We start from the raw sequence: 19,768 nt of genomic DNA on the forward strand, positions 1-19,768 counted from the left end.
TTTTTTTAACTTATAAATATTAATTAAAAAAAACCATGACACTTATATAATAAGTGTAAACTAAGACGCAACATAACGTCAAAAAAATTTATAGGTATTTTAAATGCGTCTCACATTTAGATTATATAAAGTTACATCACGTTTTATTTGATCAAAATAAAACGTGATCTACACGCTTTTAAATTTATAAGTTTAGAAAATAATCTTTGTTAAATAAAACCCACAAGCAATCCAATTTAATTATTATATATATTCTTAATTCTTTTTTACATAAAAAAAATCTCAAATAATTCTTGTTTTTTATAAAATAGCTAAATCAGATTGCTAGTGGTATGATTTAAAATGAAACTTATTTAAAGTCTTATAAACGGCGTAAATCGTTATTAAATCCGAAGACGGCATATTAAAACATTTTTAAAAGTCAAGTTTTTTTTGCAACTTTTTTGATTAAAACTTAGATTTCAATGCGGTAGAAAAGTATTATTTTGAGGTAGATGAAACAATACACAGTTGATGTATGAAGACTCCATTGCGCCTGTACCTTATATTTATATCTGTAAATGGCGTAAACACGATTTGGGGGAGGGGGTAATCAGGGGTCAATTATAAAAGAAAGAAGACACTAAACTAAAAAAAAGGTAGGTACGTTAAAAGCGCAGGTTCTTTTATTGAGGTGGAGGGTACTAAAAAAAGCGTATATTAAAATTATAAAAAAAGACACTAAACTAAAAAAAAAGTAGGAACGTTAAAAGCGTAGATTCTTTTATTGAGGTGGAGGGTACTAAAAATGGGGGAGGGGAAGAAGGATTGAAATAAAAGCGTACGTATTTAATGAACGGCTCCTAATTAGAAATACATTTATACATATACAATTAGCAATGATAGTTAAAATTATGCTTGCAATTTTCGGCTTTTAAACTAGGCATAAGGGGTGTTCAAAAATTTTTTAATATAAAACGAAAATACACAAGAAACCCAATATGGAGCAAATATGAAAAAAATACGATTACAAAAAAAAAAATTCTAAAAATATTGACATTTACCTTGTGCTCAAGCAGCAAAAAACCCCGGAAAATGCGCTAAATATTTTCTGAAAACAAAATTTTTTATGTGATAATGACCCAAATTTTTTTTAGATTGTTATGTATTCCGGTTTTTTCATATATGCTGTTTGAGTTAAAAAAAAAGGTTTAGGAAAAAAAAAACTATGGGCAAATACGCAATAAAGTTTTATTTTTTTGACTAAATTTTGCGAAACTTTATTTTATTTTAAACAACAAATACGAAGAAACCAGAAAACACAATAATCTAAAAAAGAAATTGGACCATTATAATCACATTAGCATTTTTTTTTTACAAATATTGAGATTTAGCTTGCGCTCAAAGTCAAATAATTTGGGGACAATTTGGGGCATTTTTCGAGGTGTTTTGCCGCTAAATTTATTTATTTTGTCAAAAAAAGTTTTACTGTTGTGCTAATGTGATTTCAATAATTATATAATTGGATAAATGTTTTTTTTTTTTTTTTACCGATTCTATTCCTTTAAAGATGTAGATTTTATTTTTATATTTTAAAGATTCTCTGCAGCTAAGATCGCAAAAACGCATTAACCTCCCATAAGGTAGCAGAGGCGCTCGGGGATCAATTAAAACGAATGCCAATGCATGCAAAACGCGCAGTAATCAAGGCAGAAGCCAGACTAATAGGCATACCTAGTCGGGCACCAAAGAAGGCTAGTATTGCACCTGAATCTATTGGTAATGATAATTCTGACAGTAACGCCTTTGATGATATTTGCAACGATGATAGTTCGTTTACCAAAGACAGTAGTTAGAGGCAAAATGTACACAGATTATATTATTACTATGTTAATTATTTTTTTCGTTATAATAAACTTCTGAATTAAATGCTTTTTTCTGATCGCCATCAATAAATTTTATATGAAATTTGAAATATATATGAAGAGGAGGGAGGAGGGTAATCAGGTGCGATCAATCCCCCTTTATTTGCATATTCTCTTTATTTTAAATGTAAAATTAACTTTTAAATGTAAAATTAAGAAAAATTTATATTTACTATTATAATCTGCCTTTTTTCTAAAAATTTTCACGTTACGGGTCCGTATATATATATATATATATATATATATATATATATATATATATATATATATATATATATATATATATATATATATATATATATATATATATATATATATATATATATATATATATATTTATATATATATATATATATATATATATATATATATATATATATATATATATATATATATATATATATATATATATATATATATATATATGTATATATACACAACACATAAACGACTTATTATTAATGTTAATTACAATATTTTAAATCTAATTACGTTAAAACTTTTAATATAAATAAAACGTTTTTAAATTTTTTTTATTTAAACAGCGTAACACTTCTTTTGTTTTTATTACCCCACAAGCAAAAACGTGTATATAATGTCAATTTAGACAATTTTTAAGTCTAATTATGATGATTAAAATATACAATGGTAAGGTTTGTGTTACTATCATTTATTACGAGGATATATTTAGTTATTTAAAATTTGTTATAAGCTTTTAAGTGTAATAAGTGTTTAAGTATTTATACATTGTGTGACTGGCATTAGTCTAAGCCTTACTCTCTAGACGATAGTTCGTTCTTTAATGCCTATATATATATAGGCTGTAAGAGTATCTTGCAGCAATATTTTAGGCCTATAATTAGGTGTTCAATCGCATACTAGATAACAATTAAATATCGCTAATATGAAAGTCGCCACTGGTGATCATGATCCCGTTTTATTAGGTCAAAATGTTACGTATTAATACGCTATTCGTTACATCTCGGATACGTAAAAATTATACTTTTGCACGTAACGTTACGTTACAATGTTACGTATCATTACGTAAAATCTTACGTCTCGGTTACGTAAAAATAACGGACATTTTGCACGTATTGTTACGTTACAATTTTACGTATCGTTACGTAAAATCTTTCGTCTCGGTTACGTAAAAATAACGGACATTTTGCACGTAACGTAACGAATCTTGTTTACGTTACAATACGTAATGTAACCTGAAAATGTTATAGGGGATAGGGGAATTAAGACATAATGTAACGTTAAGAAAATCCATTTACGTCACGTAGTTTGGTTACGTCTCGAATCTATATTTAGTAACGTTATGTTACGTCTTATTTGGTTACACTTTATATAGTTAAAAAGAAAACTAATTGAGACGTAACGTTGCGAATTGAGAATTTTTTTTTTTTCGTGACAAAGTAACCAATTGAGACGAAGCTATTTTACAATAAAAATAAAATAAAAGATGATTTTTAGCAACACGGCAATATAAAACAAACATTTACTGCATTATCAAGTTTATTTACTTAATATTTAATTAAAAGTTAGAGAATGTAACCTTGTTACCAATTGTAACCGATTAAGACATAACATAACTTTAAAATGTTATAGGGGTTAAGGTTTTTATGTTTGTGTTTTTTATGTCAGGTTGTAAAATTATTATATTCATGTTTAAGGTACACGAGTTTTCAAATTAGGAAACCTGATCCTCTCCATCATGGCTATTAATATTTTAACGTGCAACATAAATGGTCTAAACGATCAAGAAAAACGCAATAATTTTTTTGGGTTTCTCAAAAAATCCACCTTCGATCTTATCCTCCTTCAGGAAACAAAATCCGGACTGTCCACTATTAAACAGTGGAGTGACGAATGGACTGGCGAGTCTATTTGGAACTCAGGTCCGAGTCATAACTGTTGTGGGGTGGCGATACTCTCCAAATCCAATGTGTCTTTGCACGAACTAAAAAGGGACAACAACGGAAGAATATTAAATGTCATGATAAAAATTGATGAACACGAAATGCAGGTGCTGAATATTTACGCGCCCAATGTGCCGAGAGAAAGGCGCCTCTTTTTTGGCGACCTTGGAGATTTCTTGCAGGACACAGGATTACCCGTCCTGATAGTCGGGGATTTCAACATGTTCGAAAGCCTGCCTCTTGACACAGAGGGCACAAACAACGCTAAATATCACACCTACGGCATTGCTGAACTCGGGGTCCTCCAAGGTAAGTATAACCTCGTAGATGTTTATCGTTACAAATTTCCCAACAAAAGAGAACTCACATGGCGCAATCAGACGGTCAAATGTAGACTCGACAGATTCTACTGCCATGATAAAGTCGCTAAAAAAACAACATACAACAAAATTCTCACCAACCCTTTTTCCGACCACGAGTTCGTGTCAACAACTGTCAATTTTAGTAAAACCAGGAGAGGACCAGGATACTGGAAATTAAACTGCTCCCTTTTGGAAATAGAGGTACATAGGCAAAAAATTGAGCTCTTAATTCGAGATTGGCAAACAAGAAAACGGTCCAAAACGTCAATTTTAAAATGGTGGGACGACTGCAAACTTTTTGTTAGGGCTGAATTACAACACATATCGATACAGGAAAGTGCGAAAAACAAAAAAAATATCAAAAGGATTGAAAACGAAATCCAACGGGAGCGACAAAACGCTAACCCGAATTTAGATAGCATCAAAGAAAAACGCGATGCTCTTTTCTTGCTCCAGTTTCCCGGAGCGTTTATTCGCACGAAACAAAAACTAATCGAAGAAGGAGAAAAACCTTCCAAATTTTTGTATAATTGGGAAAAAACTCGACAGCGGAACAAGTCAATTACCGAAATTCGCAAGAATGACGGCACATTGACGAGTGAACCTGGTGAAATACAAAACTCCCTAGTTTCATATTACAAAAACATTTACACCAAAACTAGTTTATGCAAAGACAGCCAAAACTATGTCTTGTCACACATCACTAAACGTTTAAGTGATGATGAAAATCAATTTTTAAACACCCGCCTGTCCGTCGCCGAACTAAAAGAAGCCCTTTTTAAATTTGAAAACGGAAAATCTCCGGGCTTTGACGGACTTCCAGCTGAATTTTATAAAACCTTTTGGCACATTTTAGAAAAAGATTTTGAAGAACTTGCCTACGAAATACTTTTCGTAGAAAAAAACACCAGCCACTCTATGAAAAAATCTATTATTTCACTGATCCCCAAACAAGGAGATCTTACCGAATGCAAAAATTGGAGGCCCATATCCCTAATCGGCGCTGATTACAAAATAATCACAAAAGCGCTGGCCCTAAGACTTGCAAAAGTAATGGGGAAAATTATAGAACCAAATCAAACTTGCGGAATCCCAGGTAGAACAATATTCTCAAATTTACATTTAGTCCGTGATCTTATAGATTACGCGCAATTTAAAAATCTACCTAGTTTCATTTTGTCAATAGACCAAGAAAAGGCGTTTGATAAAGTCGATCGTGCGTTTCTGCTTCTGATTCTCCGAAAATTCAATCTCGGAGAAAATTTTGTATCTTTTGTTAACACCTTATATTCAGAAGTTTCGGCATCTGTTCTGAATTGCGGTTTCCTGTCAGCCTCCTTCCCTACGGAAAGGGGAGTTAGACAGGGTGATCCCCTCTCTCTCTTGCTGTATGTTTTTGTCGCCGAAGCTCTCGCTTTGGTGATCAGAGCAGATGGCAGAATAGAGGGTTTCCCGCTACCAGGTACACCTAAACCCCTTAAAATACAGCAGTACGCAGACGATTCGAACTTTTTTGCCAGGGACGTAAAATCAGTCCGTTGTTTCTTCGAAAAAGTAAAACTGTTTGAAAAAGCAAGTGGTTCAGTGATCAATGCCTCAAAAACCAAGGGTCTCGCCCTTGGGGGCTTTGATCCCAAAATGTACCCGGAATTGGACGGCATAGAGTGGAACAACAACACCGGTTTCAAAATTTTAGGTGTTACTTTTTACACCAGACTGAGCGATACTACCAATTTCAACTGGTTAGTAACTCTAAACAAAATAGAGAAAAAACTCAAGTTTCTGGGACTACGTACTTTGTCACTTAGGGAAAAAACTATGTTGATAAATACGTTAGCAATGTCAAAAGTATGGTTTCTGGCAAACGTGCTGCCCGTTCCCGAATGGGTAATAGAACGTCTGCACAGAGCCATTTTCGAAAATCTGTGGCAAAAGACCAATTACAATCCGGTCAAGAGAGAGACACTTTTCTTACCCGTCAAAAGCGGGGGTCTCGGAATTTTATCACCGAAGGAGCAAAGTCTTGCACTTCGCCTCAAAACACTCTTTCAACTGAAAGAATGCGAAGAGGACAAAGCTCACGATTATTACTACTTTTCAAAGTATTGGTTGGCGAGTTCACTTATAAAATTTACGAACCAAAACCAAAGCTGGAACTTTTTAAAGCAGAACAATTTTCCGAAACACTGGGACAACAAAACGTCTCAGTGTTACAAAACAACAATAGAAATATTAGGCAAAAACGGGTCCCTTTTTAACATCCCCCTAAAAACAACAAAAAATTTTTACTTAGAAGTGGCAAAAAACAAAAAGACAGTCGTGCCAGCAGAACTGTTTTGGAACAGTTCAACAAAAACAACAATGCCGTGGACCCAAATTTGGAAAAAAACTTCACCTCCCACGCATGCGGACCGACTCAAAACATCCTCTTTCATTTCTTACACAACAGTTTACCTTCTGCGGCCTTGCTAGCCAAAAGCACAAGGCAGCAGATCGTCAAAAATAACAAATGCAAAACTTGTTGTAAAATCGAGAACAATATGCATATCTTTGCCTTCTGTCCTCCTTCTGTCGAAATTTGGGAATATTTTAAACATGTATATAACTCCTTGACATCCCGAAACAACTTTTCTCCGATAAATTCGATTTTCTCGATTGAAGCAGCGAGTTTATCGGAGAAAAGCCCCACTTCGCAGCTGCTGTTGACACTCACTCAAACCATCATGAGTGCAATATGGAACAGTAGATGCCACCACATGTTTAGTAACAAAAAAATTGACCCAATGGCAGTGATCAGGGTAATAATCAGGAACATCAGGCATATTATTACCTTAAAATATAATTATCATGTCCGCAGAAACACCGCGGACATTTTCTGTGAGTATTTTTGTATAAAAAATGTTTTCTGTCAAGTAGAGAATGGAAGTCTGAAACTAAACATATGAGCTGAAATAAAACAACGGCTCGTGGTATGTTTAGTAAAGACTTTCTTCCCTCTTGCAATTTTTTTATGTTATACAACAAACTTATTATTATATAAAATTAGCAAATCACAGACCTTAATATATGAAATATTATTTTAGCACATTAATTTTTTTATCTATAGTGTTCGTAACGTAATGTTTATGTAAAAGTCCTGTAATCCCTTTTTTAATTTTTTTAGATATAAATCTTTCTTTTTCCTTATGAACGTCTCCTTAACCTAATTTGAAATTTCTTCTCTCTTTTTACCTAATCTAAACTCTTGATTTCTTTCCGCACAACGGCAAAAAAAATTAAAAACAAAAAAATACAAAAAAATATTAAACCAAAAAACACAAAAAAATATAAAATCAAAAAACACAAAAAAATAAAAAAAATTAAAAATTCAAAAATAATGTAATAAAATTTAAAAAAACAAAAAATGTATATATTTACGCTAGCTTTGTAATACCATATATTGTAAAAACATAAAAACTTAGTTAATGTTGTAAAAAATTGTAAATATTTATTATTTTGTAATAAAAGAAAAAAAAAAAAAAAAAAAAATTAGTCGTATGTCATTGTTATTTTTTTCTCTAATTTATCTGGTTTAATCTTTTTATTTTATTTTTTACGAGAAAACTTTTTGTAAATGTAAAACATCTGACATTCCATTCCTTTACGCATTTAATTACTCTTACTGTCATACCAATAATTATATCACCGCAAACCACAAACATATCATAAAACGTAATAAAACAAAAATAGAAACCGTTAAAATATTCTCCGTAAATATTTGTGGACATAATTGCTGACATAAACAAGCAAAACATAATTATAGAAAAATTAAAAAAAATGAACTTTGATTTTTTCTTATTGCAAGAAACGCACCTTAATGCACAAAACGCAGAAAATTTTATAAAACTTTGGAATAATCCTGGCTACTATTCTAACAGTACGTCACACACAGGAGGTACTATAACATTAATTAATAAAATAAAGCATAATCTAAAAATAATTGACCATTACGAAGACCACGAAAGTCACTTTAATTACGTACTTGTAGGAAACGATTATCACAGTTTTTTAATAATAAATGTTTACGGAAAATCCGGTTCAAGTTATGCTGACCAAATCAAAAGGAAAAATTTATTTAAAGAAATAACAAAAACAATCAAAACAAAAAATTTAAATAATATGTCTATCATATTTGGAGGTGATTTTAATATGGTCCTAGATGATATTGATCGATATCCACAAATAAACAGAAAAAAATGTTTGTCAACAAATGATTTTAAAACTTTATTAAAAACTTTAAACATCGAAGAAACTTGGCGTATTTTTAATCCACATGCCCAAGAATACACCTATAAATCAACAAACAACATAACATTTTCTCGACTTGACAGGATATATATAAGTAAACACATGCGCCAATTTACCTCCATTAAACACGAACCAATGACATTTACTGATCATCACAATGCCATATGTGCGGCGATTTCTATAAAGAACATTGATATTGGAAAAGAAATTTGGATTTTAAATAATAAAAATTTAAAAAAAATAGAATACATTGAAAACATTTCCCAAATTATTAAAACACACGCCTCTATAATTGATCAATCCAAAAATACAACTACTGACTAGGACCATCTAGAAAAACAAATAAAAATATTTTCACAAAAATTCAGCAAAACGGAAGCTAAAGTAACTCGAATTCAAGAATACAGACTAAAAAACCAATTAAAAAACTCGTTAAAAAAAGCCCATAACAACCCAAAAATGAAAAACTTGAGTGATGCATTAAAAACAAAACTTGAAATGTATGAGAAAAATAGAGCCAAAGGTGCTGAAATCCGAGCAAAGGTTAAATGGCGAACAGAGGGTGAAAAATCGAGCAAATTCTTCTTCCATCTGGAAAAATCAAAAGTTCCTAAACAAGTCATAACATTAATAAAAGACAAAGACGGAATTGAAAAAAGTAACACCAAAGACATCACTAAAGCTTTTGAACATTTCTACCAAAAACTATACAAAGACACTAAAAATGATATCACACTCCAAAAATTCATACTTGATAATTCGGATATTAAAAAAATATCTAAACAACAACAACGATCATTGGACGAACCAATAACATTATCTGAAGTCAAAAACGCATTAACGAATATGAAAAATAACAAATCACCCGGGAATGATGGTTTAACAGTCGAATTTTACAAATCAAACTTTGATACTATTGGTAAAATTTTAGTTAATATTCTAAATGATATCATAAAAAAACACGAGATGTCGGAAACACAAAAACAAGCCATCATAACATGTTTATTTAAAAAAGGCGAAAAAACTGACATTTCCAATTGGAGACCGATATCTCTATTAAACACAGATTACAAAATACTCACCAAAATCATAGCAAACCGACTAACAAAAATACTCCCAACAATCATACACGAAAACCAAACAGCAAGTGTTCCCCACAGAACGATATATCAAAATCTTGCATATACAAGAGACATAATTTATATAGCTAACAAAATTAATTTAGATGCCTCCATTGTGTCAATAGACCAAATAAAAGCGTTTGACCGTGTGGACAGGAATTTTTTATATGACTGCTTATTTAAATTTGGTTTTAGTGTTGTCTTTATCAATGTAATTAAAACATTATATTATGACATCAGTGCATATCTTAAAATAAACGGTTATTTATCAAACAAAATAAATATATACAGAGGAGTTAGGCAAGGATGTCCCCTTTCCATGATACTATATATAATTCAGGCAGAGGTTTTTGCAGGATTTATTAGGAGAAATCCAGAAATTAAAGGAATCACAATCGACAATAAAGAAACTAAACTGCAACAGTATGCGGATGACACTGTCTTTTTCCTATCGACTGACAACTCAATAATAGCTTTAGGCAACGCTCTAAACATATACAAACGAGGTACAGGAACAAAGTTGAACATTTCCAAATGCCAAGGTCTGTGGCTTGGACGAAACAGATCTATAATAAAAGACAGTTTTCTAAATTTCGTATGGCATGATACTACTCTTAAGAGTCTAGGTGTTAACTTCTCTAACTCTAATCAATATATCAACCGACAATGGAACGAAAGCATAGAAAAATTGGACAAAAAGATAGAAAAGTGGGAAAGATTTAAATTATCGATTAAAGGAAAAGCTCTAATAATCAACCAAACACTACTAAGTGGCCTATGGCATCTTGCTTTCACCCTACCTATACCATGTGACAAAACCATAAAACTATTAGAACGAAAAATCGACAACTTCCTTTGGAATAATAGCTCCATAAAAACACCTAAACAAATTTCCAAACTCCCTATCAATAAAGGCGGTTTAAACATTATCGACGTGAAAAAAAAACTGCAATCGATTCAACTAAGTTGGATTTCCAAATATTTTGATGACAGCAAACAGGGAGCGTGGAAAGATTCAGCCCTTCATATTTTTAATAATTACCGACATGCAAATCAAGGAAATCTTATATTTCTCACCACGCATTCTTCAAACTCATTAAAAACTCTACCCCCCTACTACCGTCAAACAATAAAAACGTGGAGTCATCTCTATAGAAAATTTAACAACCACAAAAATCTTACCATCGAGGAAATACTAAACCAACCCATATTCTACAATCCATATATAAGACACGAGCGTAAAATCCTTAAACCATCACCAGAATCCACAAACAACAGCATAATCAAGATAGGCGACATTTCAAAAGTATTTGCTAACGGCTTTCTAGAGAGTCAACTCCTCGGTATAAAGCAACACCTTCTAACAAAAATAATAAATTCACTCCCACCGAAATGGAAACACCTCATAAATTCTCAAAGCCAAAATTACGACCACAACAAAGCACTAACATCTATTTATCTAAAAAACTCACCCTCTCTCAAATTTATAAACCTCAAACCAAAAAATGTATACACTATCTCCAAAAATGATGCAGAAATAAACCTAACAGGAAAATTTTACAGATGGGCAGACTACTATAAACATAGCATGAGAAACATAACAACAAAAGACTGGTCCCAATTATTTAACTACATCCACAAAAGTAACATCAACAATAAAGCAGACGAAATTAAATACAAACTAATACACTTTGCAATTCCAACCAACTCGATTTTTAAAAAAAGAGGCTTTGTAACAGACGATCTCTGCCCTCAATGTATGAAAAAAACGGAAAACCTTCCCCATATGATGTTTAGATGTGAAAAAGCACAACCACTCATAAAATACACACTCGCTCTTATTCATAAAATCTATCCACATCATCCACCTCTTAGAAATACATTCAAAACTTTACTTTTTCCTTTAACACCTGTAAATAGTTTTTATATTGGAAATTTACTTCTTAACGAACTTTTATATAAATTATATTGTAATAGAATGAGGTCGTTCCATGAAAAGTCGATGTTTGCTAAAGTGAGTTTGTTATAGGAATTCAATCAAAAAGATTTTGTATGAAGAATTCGAAATTTCAAAAATATCAAACAGTAAAGAGTTTTTTCTTTTACAATGTGAAAAAATCTGGAGCGAAGATAACAAAATTAAAATAGATATAAACAATCTTTTTCTAAACTAAAATGCCCAGATTATTTTTGGAACTTTTTCGATTATTTTCGAATCTTGCTTTTCATGTTTTTCTTGTTGTTTTTTGTTTTGTTTTGTTTTTTGATTTTATTTCATTTTCGTTTCTTTTTTTTTGTGTATGTGAGGTCTTCATTATTTTATATTAAGTATTTAACTCTTGTGAGTTTTATATGTGACTTAGTAGTGGAACAGTGGACCGTCTTGTAATTAATGCCATTGTATTCATTATTAATATCTCTTCAAGGCAGAAGCCGGAGGAGAGAAATAAACAACAATATGATGTTACGTATTAATTAAAAATTAATTCGCGAACTAATTTTGCACCTTCTTACACCGCGTGCAATCCTGTCCGCTGTCTTTATGCTATCTTTCTAAATCGACTACTTCTATCTTTCACTCTAACGTGTCTTCGTTCTTCCTAAAATCTCTTGGTCCGTAGAGCGGGTTATGACGCTCCTTTTGGTGCCAAACTTGTCTTTGCGGTCCTTGGTAATGTGGCCTCTATATGGCAATTAGCCGGAGTAGGATAAACCACAGTACCAATCAATCGTCAAAATGGCGGAAATATGTATGTATAAATACATATATAATATAACATATATAATATAATCATGTATCATACCTAATATAAATACATATATATAAATATGTATGTGTTTAACTATATAATATTTTAGGTGTATATGCTTAGCTAAATACAAACTAGTTAAATTTTGATAAAAGTTAAATTTAAAGTTGTGCAAACGTAAAGTACATCGTTGAATCAACGTAAAACATTACACAATGTCGACTTGGTTGTTGGCGACATCGCATTTATAACCAAAATGATATAAAAACAACGTTGGCGGTCAATGCTGGGCCAACGCAACGCACAACATTGTTCTAACGTTTAATCAACGTATGTGTGCTAGCTGAGTAGGACTTGTCGATTTTTTTTTTATTTCAAAAACGGCTAGGTTACTTTTGCTGAAGAATTTCATGGAGATTCTGAATTGACAAAAAAAAAAAATTTTTAAACAATGTCTTGCTGGGTGGGTCAGCGTTGTTTTGAGCGGGAAAATGACTAAAATGTGACTAATTAACAGGGCAAAACTATAATTAAAAAAAAAAAAATTTAATTTTTGATTAACTCAATAATTGTTATGTTGAACTTTAAGAGAACTGATTATTTGGTTCAAAACTCATAAAAATAAACACAGAAAAGGAGTTTTTGTGAAGAGTATTTTTACAAAAATCAGGCACTTTTTTCATATTTATATCATATACAAAGAATGTTACGGTAAAGTGTGTTGTTTTTTTCCTGTTTTTATCAAACTTTAAAAATAAGGGAGTTCATTTTTGTGGGGAATTATATAGGGAATCTGAATCTGAAAAAATAAATAAAAATAAAATGTGTCTTGCTGGGGGAAACGCTTAATTTTCAACGAAAAAATGACTAATGTATGAATAATTAAAGAGAAAAAATTATATCTAGAAAAATTTTTTAAATTATTTGATAAACTCAATATAAACTATGTTGAGCTTTATGAAAATACTATATCTTGTTAAAATGTCAAAAAAATAAACACATAATGGGGACTTTTGTTAAGATTGCTTTTAGAAAAATTAGATTTTTTCATATTTTAGACAGTGAATGTTATTGTCGGGTGCGCTGTCTTTTCTAAAATTAATAGTAAGTCTAACACTTTTGTTATAACATATATTATATACTATTCATTTTATAATGCATATTATATAACATTGATATCTTAATTAAAATTTACATACAATTAGTCACATTTTAGTTATTTTTCCGTTTAAAATAACGCTGACTCCTCCAGCAAGACATTGTTTTTAAAAATTTTTCCAGATTGGGAATCTCCATTAAATTCTTCACCAAAAGTAACCTCTTCACCAAAAGTAACCTTGCCGTATTTGAAATTGAAAAAAAATAAATAAAATAACTCTTTTATTTTTATTAACTAATAGTGTATGAGGTAGCTGAAAAAAAAAATTTCAATATCTTATCTTGACTTCAAGTTATAGAGCATTGAAGTTGTGTAGTTCGTCAGGATATTCTTGCATTCGGTCAAAATATTTTATTTTTATGCTTTATATTTGATGCTACGGCAGAACATATTTCTCAATTTCTAGCTTAATATATATAATTTAACTCTTTAACTTTAGTTAAGGAGTTAAATTATATAATTTAACTCTTTTTTTAAAGCTTTTGTTTATGTATAAAACGCTGACAGCAAATTACAAATTTAAGAATTCAAATGATTTATAAATCCACCTTAAACGTTGATCAACAACTATGGTTTAAAAAAAAAAAAGAAAAAAAGATTTAATATTGTTGAAATGGTTTGGTTATTTAAAAATATATTTACACTATACATATTACGGAGAGCAAGCATTAAGAAAAAAAATTAGTTTCCTGCTAGTTTATGCAAGTTTTAAGACGTCTTAAGAACATGATACGGACTTCTGACGACTATAAAACGTTGTATAGACGTCCTATGAATGCCTGTGCCCGCTTGCTTTAAGTAAAACGATTTATTGATAATTCAAAGTCTGTGCTCTCACCAACCTCACATTCGATTAAAATAAACGTCAATCCAAAAAGACACTATTTTGTCATTGTTGTTCGTAGATAACGTTTGATAATCTTTCAGTGAACTAAAATATCTCTCATCATAAGCAGGTGTAAAAGGATTCGAGTCAATTTTGTAGAGTATAGACAAGTTAGGAAAACACGATGTCATCTATTTCTTTATTAAGAATGGATATGCGTCTTTCATTTGTAGTCCAATTGTCATTGTTGGAGATATTGATGCATACATATCTTTCAAAATAGCGAGTAAGCGGTTAGAGTGGGGAGGGGATGCCATACGAGTTTTTTTCCGAAAAAACATTTTTAACACATAAAAACTAATCTAAGTTGCTCCACAATGTTGAAATCAGTATATACTTATAATTTTTGTTTTTTTTTCTTTAAAAAGTAAAAGTCGTTTACCGTTTGCAAAGCCATTGTAGTTTTGTGAATGTCTGTCACTGTACAGCCACAGTAGTTTTGATACACCGAACTATGTTAAAAATCCATTAACTGTGTATATTATGATTCTATGAGGTATTTTCTTAAAACTAAATGTCTCCGCTTTGTTTTCTGCCATTAATGCGGGCAAATTTGTAAAGCCGCTATTTCTGTTTTGTGTTATACTTCATTTAAGGCGATAAAATTATTAACAGCAGTAATAAAATTTGTACAGCAACAAACAAAGTTTGTTAACTTTTCATCATTCTAACTCTTATATTTACACTCATTTCACTATTTAAACATGAATAGGAAGAGGAATAATAAACCTTTTATTTTACACATAAAATTGATGTGTAAAATAAAAATCCACGTGTATGATGCAACAATCAGAAAAGTAATGGTAAGCTGGCAGATGACTAATGCCAAACCGTAAAAAAAAAAAAAATTCCTCGTTAAACAGGCAGGTACCAACTCTAAGTTCATCTGTTTGGACCTTGGTTCAAACCACACAATACCACTTGTTAAGACCTAGATTCACCTGTTTAGACCTAGGTTTGTATCACACATCTTAACACCCTAGGTTCATCTGGCTGACTCATAACCTTTTAACAAAAACAAGTACTGACTTACGCCTCTTTAACAGAAACTATAATATTTGCTAGTTTACTGTGTCGTAATGAATATAAATTTCCTTTTAAAACAAACTATTGTGTCTATCTTCAAACAAAATAAAACCATATTAAACTCAATTTGACGTTCTTTTAACAAAAATTGATTCAAATGTGAATAATATCTCTTTAGTATTTATGCATTTAAATCTTTAAGTTTTCATAATGTTTCAAAAATCATAGTTTTCAAAAAAAATAAATGTTTTTATGGGTAAAGTATTAGTATTAAGTTTAATTTATGCATGTTTATTTAATGTTTCCTATGAGATTTATGTTTTTATTGAGAATTTAGATTTTCTTAAAAACGGTTCACGACTTCAAAAGTTTTTGGGAGCATTCTGTCTAAACAATTAAATACTTGTGTATTTTTTTATTTTAAATTTATTTTTCAGATATTTATATCACTGTCATTTACTTGAATGTTTATAAAAATAAATAGAAAATTTTTGAAAAACTTAAAATTACATAAACTCGTAAATAAGAAGTAAATATGCATGTAAACAATTACACTTAAAGTACCTAACAACACCTATTAAAACGTGTAATGTTTTTTAGATTATCTTCAAGTGCTTTAAGGGTCAATGTAGCGCCGACATTTTCAATCACGTCAAGCATGACGCAAAAAAAGTTATAAACTTTTTGTAATCGGCGTGTCTACAGCTAATATTAAAAATAACTATATTCTCAAATAAAGGTTTTTTAATAACTTTAAGTCCCTTTCGTTTCCATTACCCTTAAAATACAATACTTACTACGTATTGCTTTTCTAGGAAAAATAAGCCGGTTTTTATGTATAATTATTTATTTTTATATAATATTAAAGAAATTTGGCAAGAATAATGATAAATATTTTACAATTTCAAAGATTCAGATAAAGTAAAAGAATAGCAATTACGCAATAGTATATACTATCTTTAAATAATTTGATCTAAACAATAACTTTAATTAAATTATTTAATATGCTTTTATTATATAGATCATTTTTCATAATATTACAGTTTTACAATACAAACACTTATACACTTTTAAACTGTTTAATTCTCTATAATAACAAAAAAAGTAATTTTTAAACGGACGTTTTAACTTTGATTTATTAGTAAATTTTAACAAAATGAGGTTACTTCGATATTACAAAGCTTAGCATTTTAAAAAATTAACAACAATAACAAAAAAAGTTGAAAGAACAATCAATTACTTTTATACGTAAAACTGTGCAGCTGTGACGCAACGTGATTTGAACTAAAATCAAATGATCCAAGTTCGATCCCTACTCTAGCGATATCGTGGCACCAAAAAGAAAGACGGCATGAACTTCCTCGTTAAATGCACTTTCATGGTGCTCTGTGAAAAGACTTGTGAGATCTTCTTGAAGCACCCTAATAACCAAAAAAAAAAAAAGAAAAATTAAAAAAAAAGAAAAAACAGAAGAAATGGCGAATACGCAATTAGCTTTGCTTTTTCACAACGTTATTGAAAAATTATCAAAACAAACTTTTTTGAAAATTAGTGTATAGCTCAAACGAGACGACTAGTCGTAATTAGTCGTAATTAATTAAGTTAGTAATTAGTAGTTAAATTTAAATAAAAACAACAAAGAAAATTTGTTTTTCTTATTTAAATTTAACTACTAATTACTAACTTAATTAATTACAACACTCTGTGTTTAATTTTTACAAAGAATTTATGCATGTTTTATTTAAAGAATAGAATAAGAAAATTTTGTTTTTGTAGCATTACTAGTATGTAGAATGTTTATAACAATTTTTTTTTAAATAAATGTTCATTTTTACAAAGAGTTGAAGATAAAATAAGGCGGAGTCACTTTTTATTATTCACTTAATACAATTGCAATACTAAATTAATAGGTTTTATATACTTCGGTAATATTAACAGACAGCAATAATATTAACTTCCACTTATAAAATTATGCAAGCAATATTATACAAACAAAAGTAATTTAATAATTATTGATTATTATGTATCATTCTTTGTATGCAAAACACTATTTACATTTATTGAACTTTAAAATAATATTTTTATTTAAAATCCTGAAAGAATTTTAAAAAGTATTTACAGTTTGAAGAAAAGCGAATACAGTTTAAATATTAATAAACGCAGTTTAATGTTAGATGCTGTTTAAAGACGGATACGGCTTAGAAAATAATGAGTGCAGTCTAGAAAACGATGGATGCAGTCTAGAAAACGATGGATGCAGTTAAAATTACTTTGCTTATAATTACATCAATTGCTGTTCTTACTAATAGCGTTTCTTTATATTTTTTATACAAGAAGCAAAAAAAAAATAACTACGTTATCTTGTGTATTAACTTATCTGTTAGTGATTTATTACAAAGCATCGCTGGATATATACCAGCATTATTTTTTGATGCAAATATGCAAAAAGCTACGACGTTGTGCAAATTGTCTGCCTTCTTTATTGCTTTTCCTTCGTTTACAACAATTGCAATGCTCTCTGCAATGGCTATTTCAAGAATGGTGTTGCTAGGCACATGCTTTCATAGTAATCAAATTAATTATAAAAAACTGTTTATAAGAATTGGAATTGCCTCATGGATTTATGGTTTCATTTGGGCTGTTATGCCACTTCTGGGATTTTCCTCGTATACAGTAGAAAATACGCGTGCTAGATGTTCTATCAATTTTGCACCCAAAACAGGTGTGGAAAAGCTTTATTTAATCATATTGATGGCCTTTGGGTTTTTTATTCCTATTATATCAATTTTGGCATCTTGTTTATTTACAGCTCGCGTGATTAATACAAAGTACAAATATTTTTGCGTGACATACGGTAAAGAAAATGTTGAAACAAAACGGTATAAAGAGAAAGAAAAAAAGACGTTTTTATCATTTATAATAATGGTGCTTTCATTTGTAGTGTGCTGGACACCATACGCAACAGTTGGTTGTTTCTCAGCTTTTACCTCATTGAAAATACCAAAGTGGCTTCTTCATGTGGCAGCTTTTTTCGGAAAGATGTCTGCATTAGTAAATCCATTTATATATTATTGGAAGGATGGTTTATTTAAAAAATGCTTTTTGAATAAAAGGTTTAAAACAACCAAATTTTTCATAAGAAAAAGTCAAGAAAACAGTTAGGTTGGCAATTAATAACATTTTTAACCAAAATCAACTTGTGATTTTAAAAGATTTAACGATTTTGAATAAAATTGTATACGTTTATTACTTTGAATGACAAAAAAAAAGTTAAGTTAGATGTATGTTGTGCGGCCGTGGCGCAGTGATAAGAGCTTGCTTTACAAGCAGGAGATCCAGGCTCGAGACGAGTTCTGGACATATTTTCGCGTCTCGGTAAGGAAGGAGGCGTGAACTTCCTGGTTAAATGCACCTCCGCGGTGCTCTGTGACAAGACCTTTTAGGACTTCTTGGGGGCACCTAAAAAAAAAAAAAAAAAAATGTTTGTTGAAATCAGTTTTTTTTATCGATTAAACTTTGAGGATAGTTACCCTTTATCGATTAAACTTTGAGGATAGTAGCTGAAACTTGTTTACATTTACCTTTAAGTCCGGGTATAACATACCGCTTCATTATCTAATGTTCAGTCTTCTTTTTCAATTTTATAAATTTATGCTTGGCCCCTAAGTTTAAGTTCCTAGGCTTGAGATTATCACTTTTGCTTTAATGTTATTTTAACTTTTAACGTCAATTGGCTTATTAAACGTGTTTTTACATTTTTAAAATATATTTACCTTATTCCTTATGATGTGTTAAAAATGTGCCATCAAGTTCTAAGATGGGTGTAAATTTAACGTAACTCGTCATGTTTGTACAGTTCTTTTGATATTTATGAAGAAATGAAATAAATAATAAAAAACATAATACTATGATGTAAATAGATATATATACATAGAAGGATAGGGATAAAACCAGTATAGATTATAATAAATATTACTAATAGAAATTAATAAAGATTATAATGAATATGAATTCAAAGCTGTTACAAAAAAATTTATTTAAGACCCAAGTAAATATTTTTTTAAAAGTCCATTTAAAAAAGTTAAAAAATCTTTATCATTTAAAGCGATTAACATTTTTAGAAGTTACATATAAACAAACTAACAAAGGTGTTGCTAAATAGTTATTACATGAACTTCATTTTAAATATACTGCCAATATTTAAAATGAAGCACTAAATGAAAAATAACCATTAGGGTTGAAAATTGAAAAACCACATTGACATGATAATGCTTTTCAATTTGTTACATTTTAACCGTGTGCCCTTTGGGATGTATGCACGTAGAAAATAGCGAATGTTCATTACGTTCTA

General features: G+C 30.2%; 1 protein-coding gene across 1 annotated transcript in view; it reads left to right on the forward strand.

Annotated features, from left to right (window-relative positions):
• The window catches only part of LOC105848251 (melanopsin-B), a 34,781-nt gene extending 16,090 nt beyond the window's left edge, over positions 1-18,691 (forward strand). The window contains exon 2 of the mRNA XM_065791580.1: positions 17,518-18,691. Within this exon, the coding sequence (XP_065647652.1) occupies positions 17,668-18,579 (912 nt within the window). The 5' untranslated portion in view covers positions 17,518-17,667 and the 3' untranslated portion in view covers positions 18,580-18,691. The remainder of the gene's footprint in view (positions 1-17,517) is intronic.
• The last annotated feature ends 1,077 nt before the right edge of the window (positions 18,692-19,768 follow it).

Source organism: Hydra vulgaris, chromosome 02 (genome assembly GCF_038396675.1).
Source record: "Hydra vulgaris chromosome 02, alternate assembly HydraT2T_AEP".
NCBI classification, from domain to species: Eukaryota; Metazoa; Cnidaria; class Hydrozoa; order Anthoathecata; family Hydridae; genus Hydra; species Hydra vulgaris.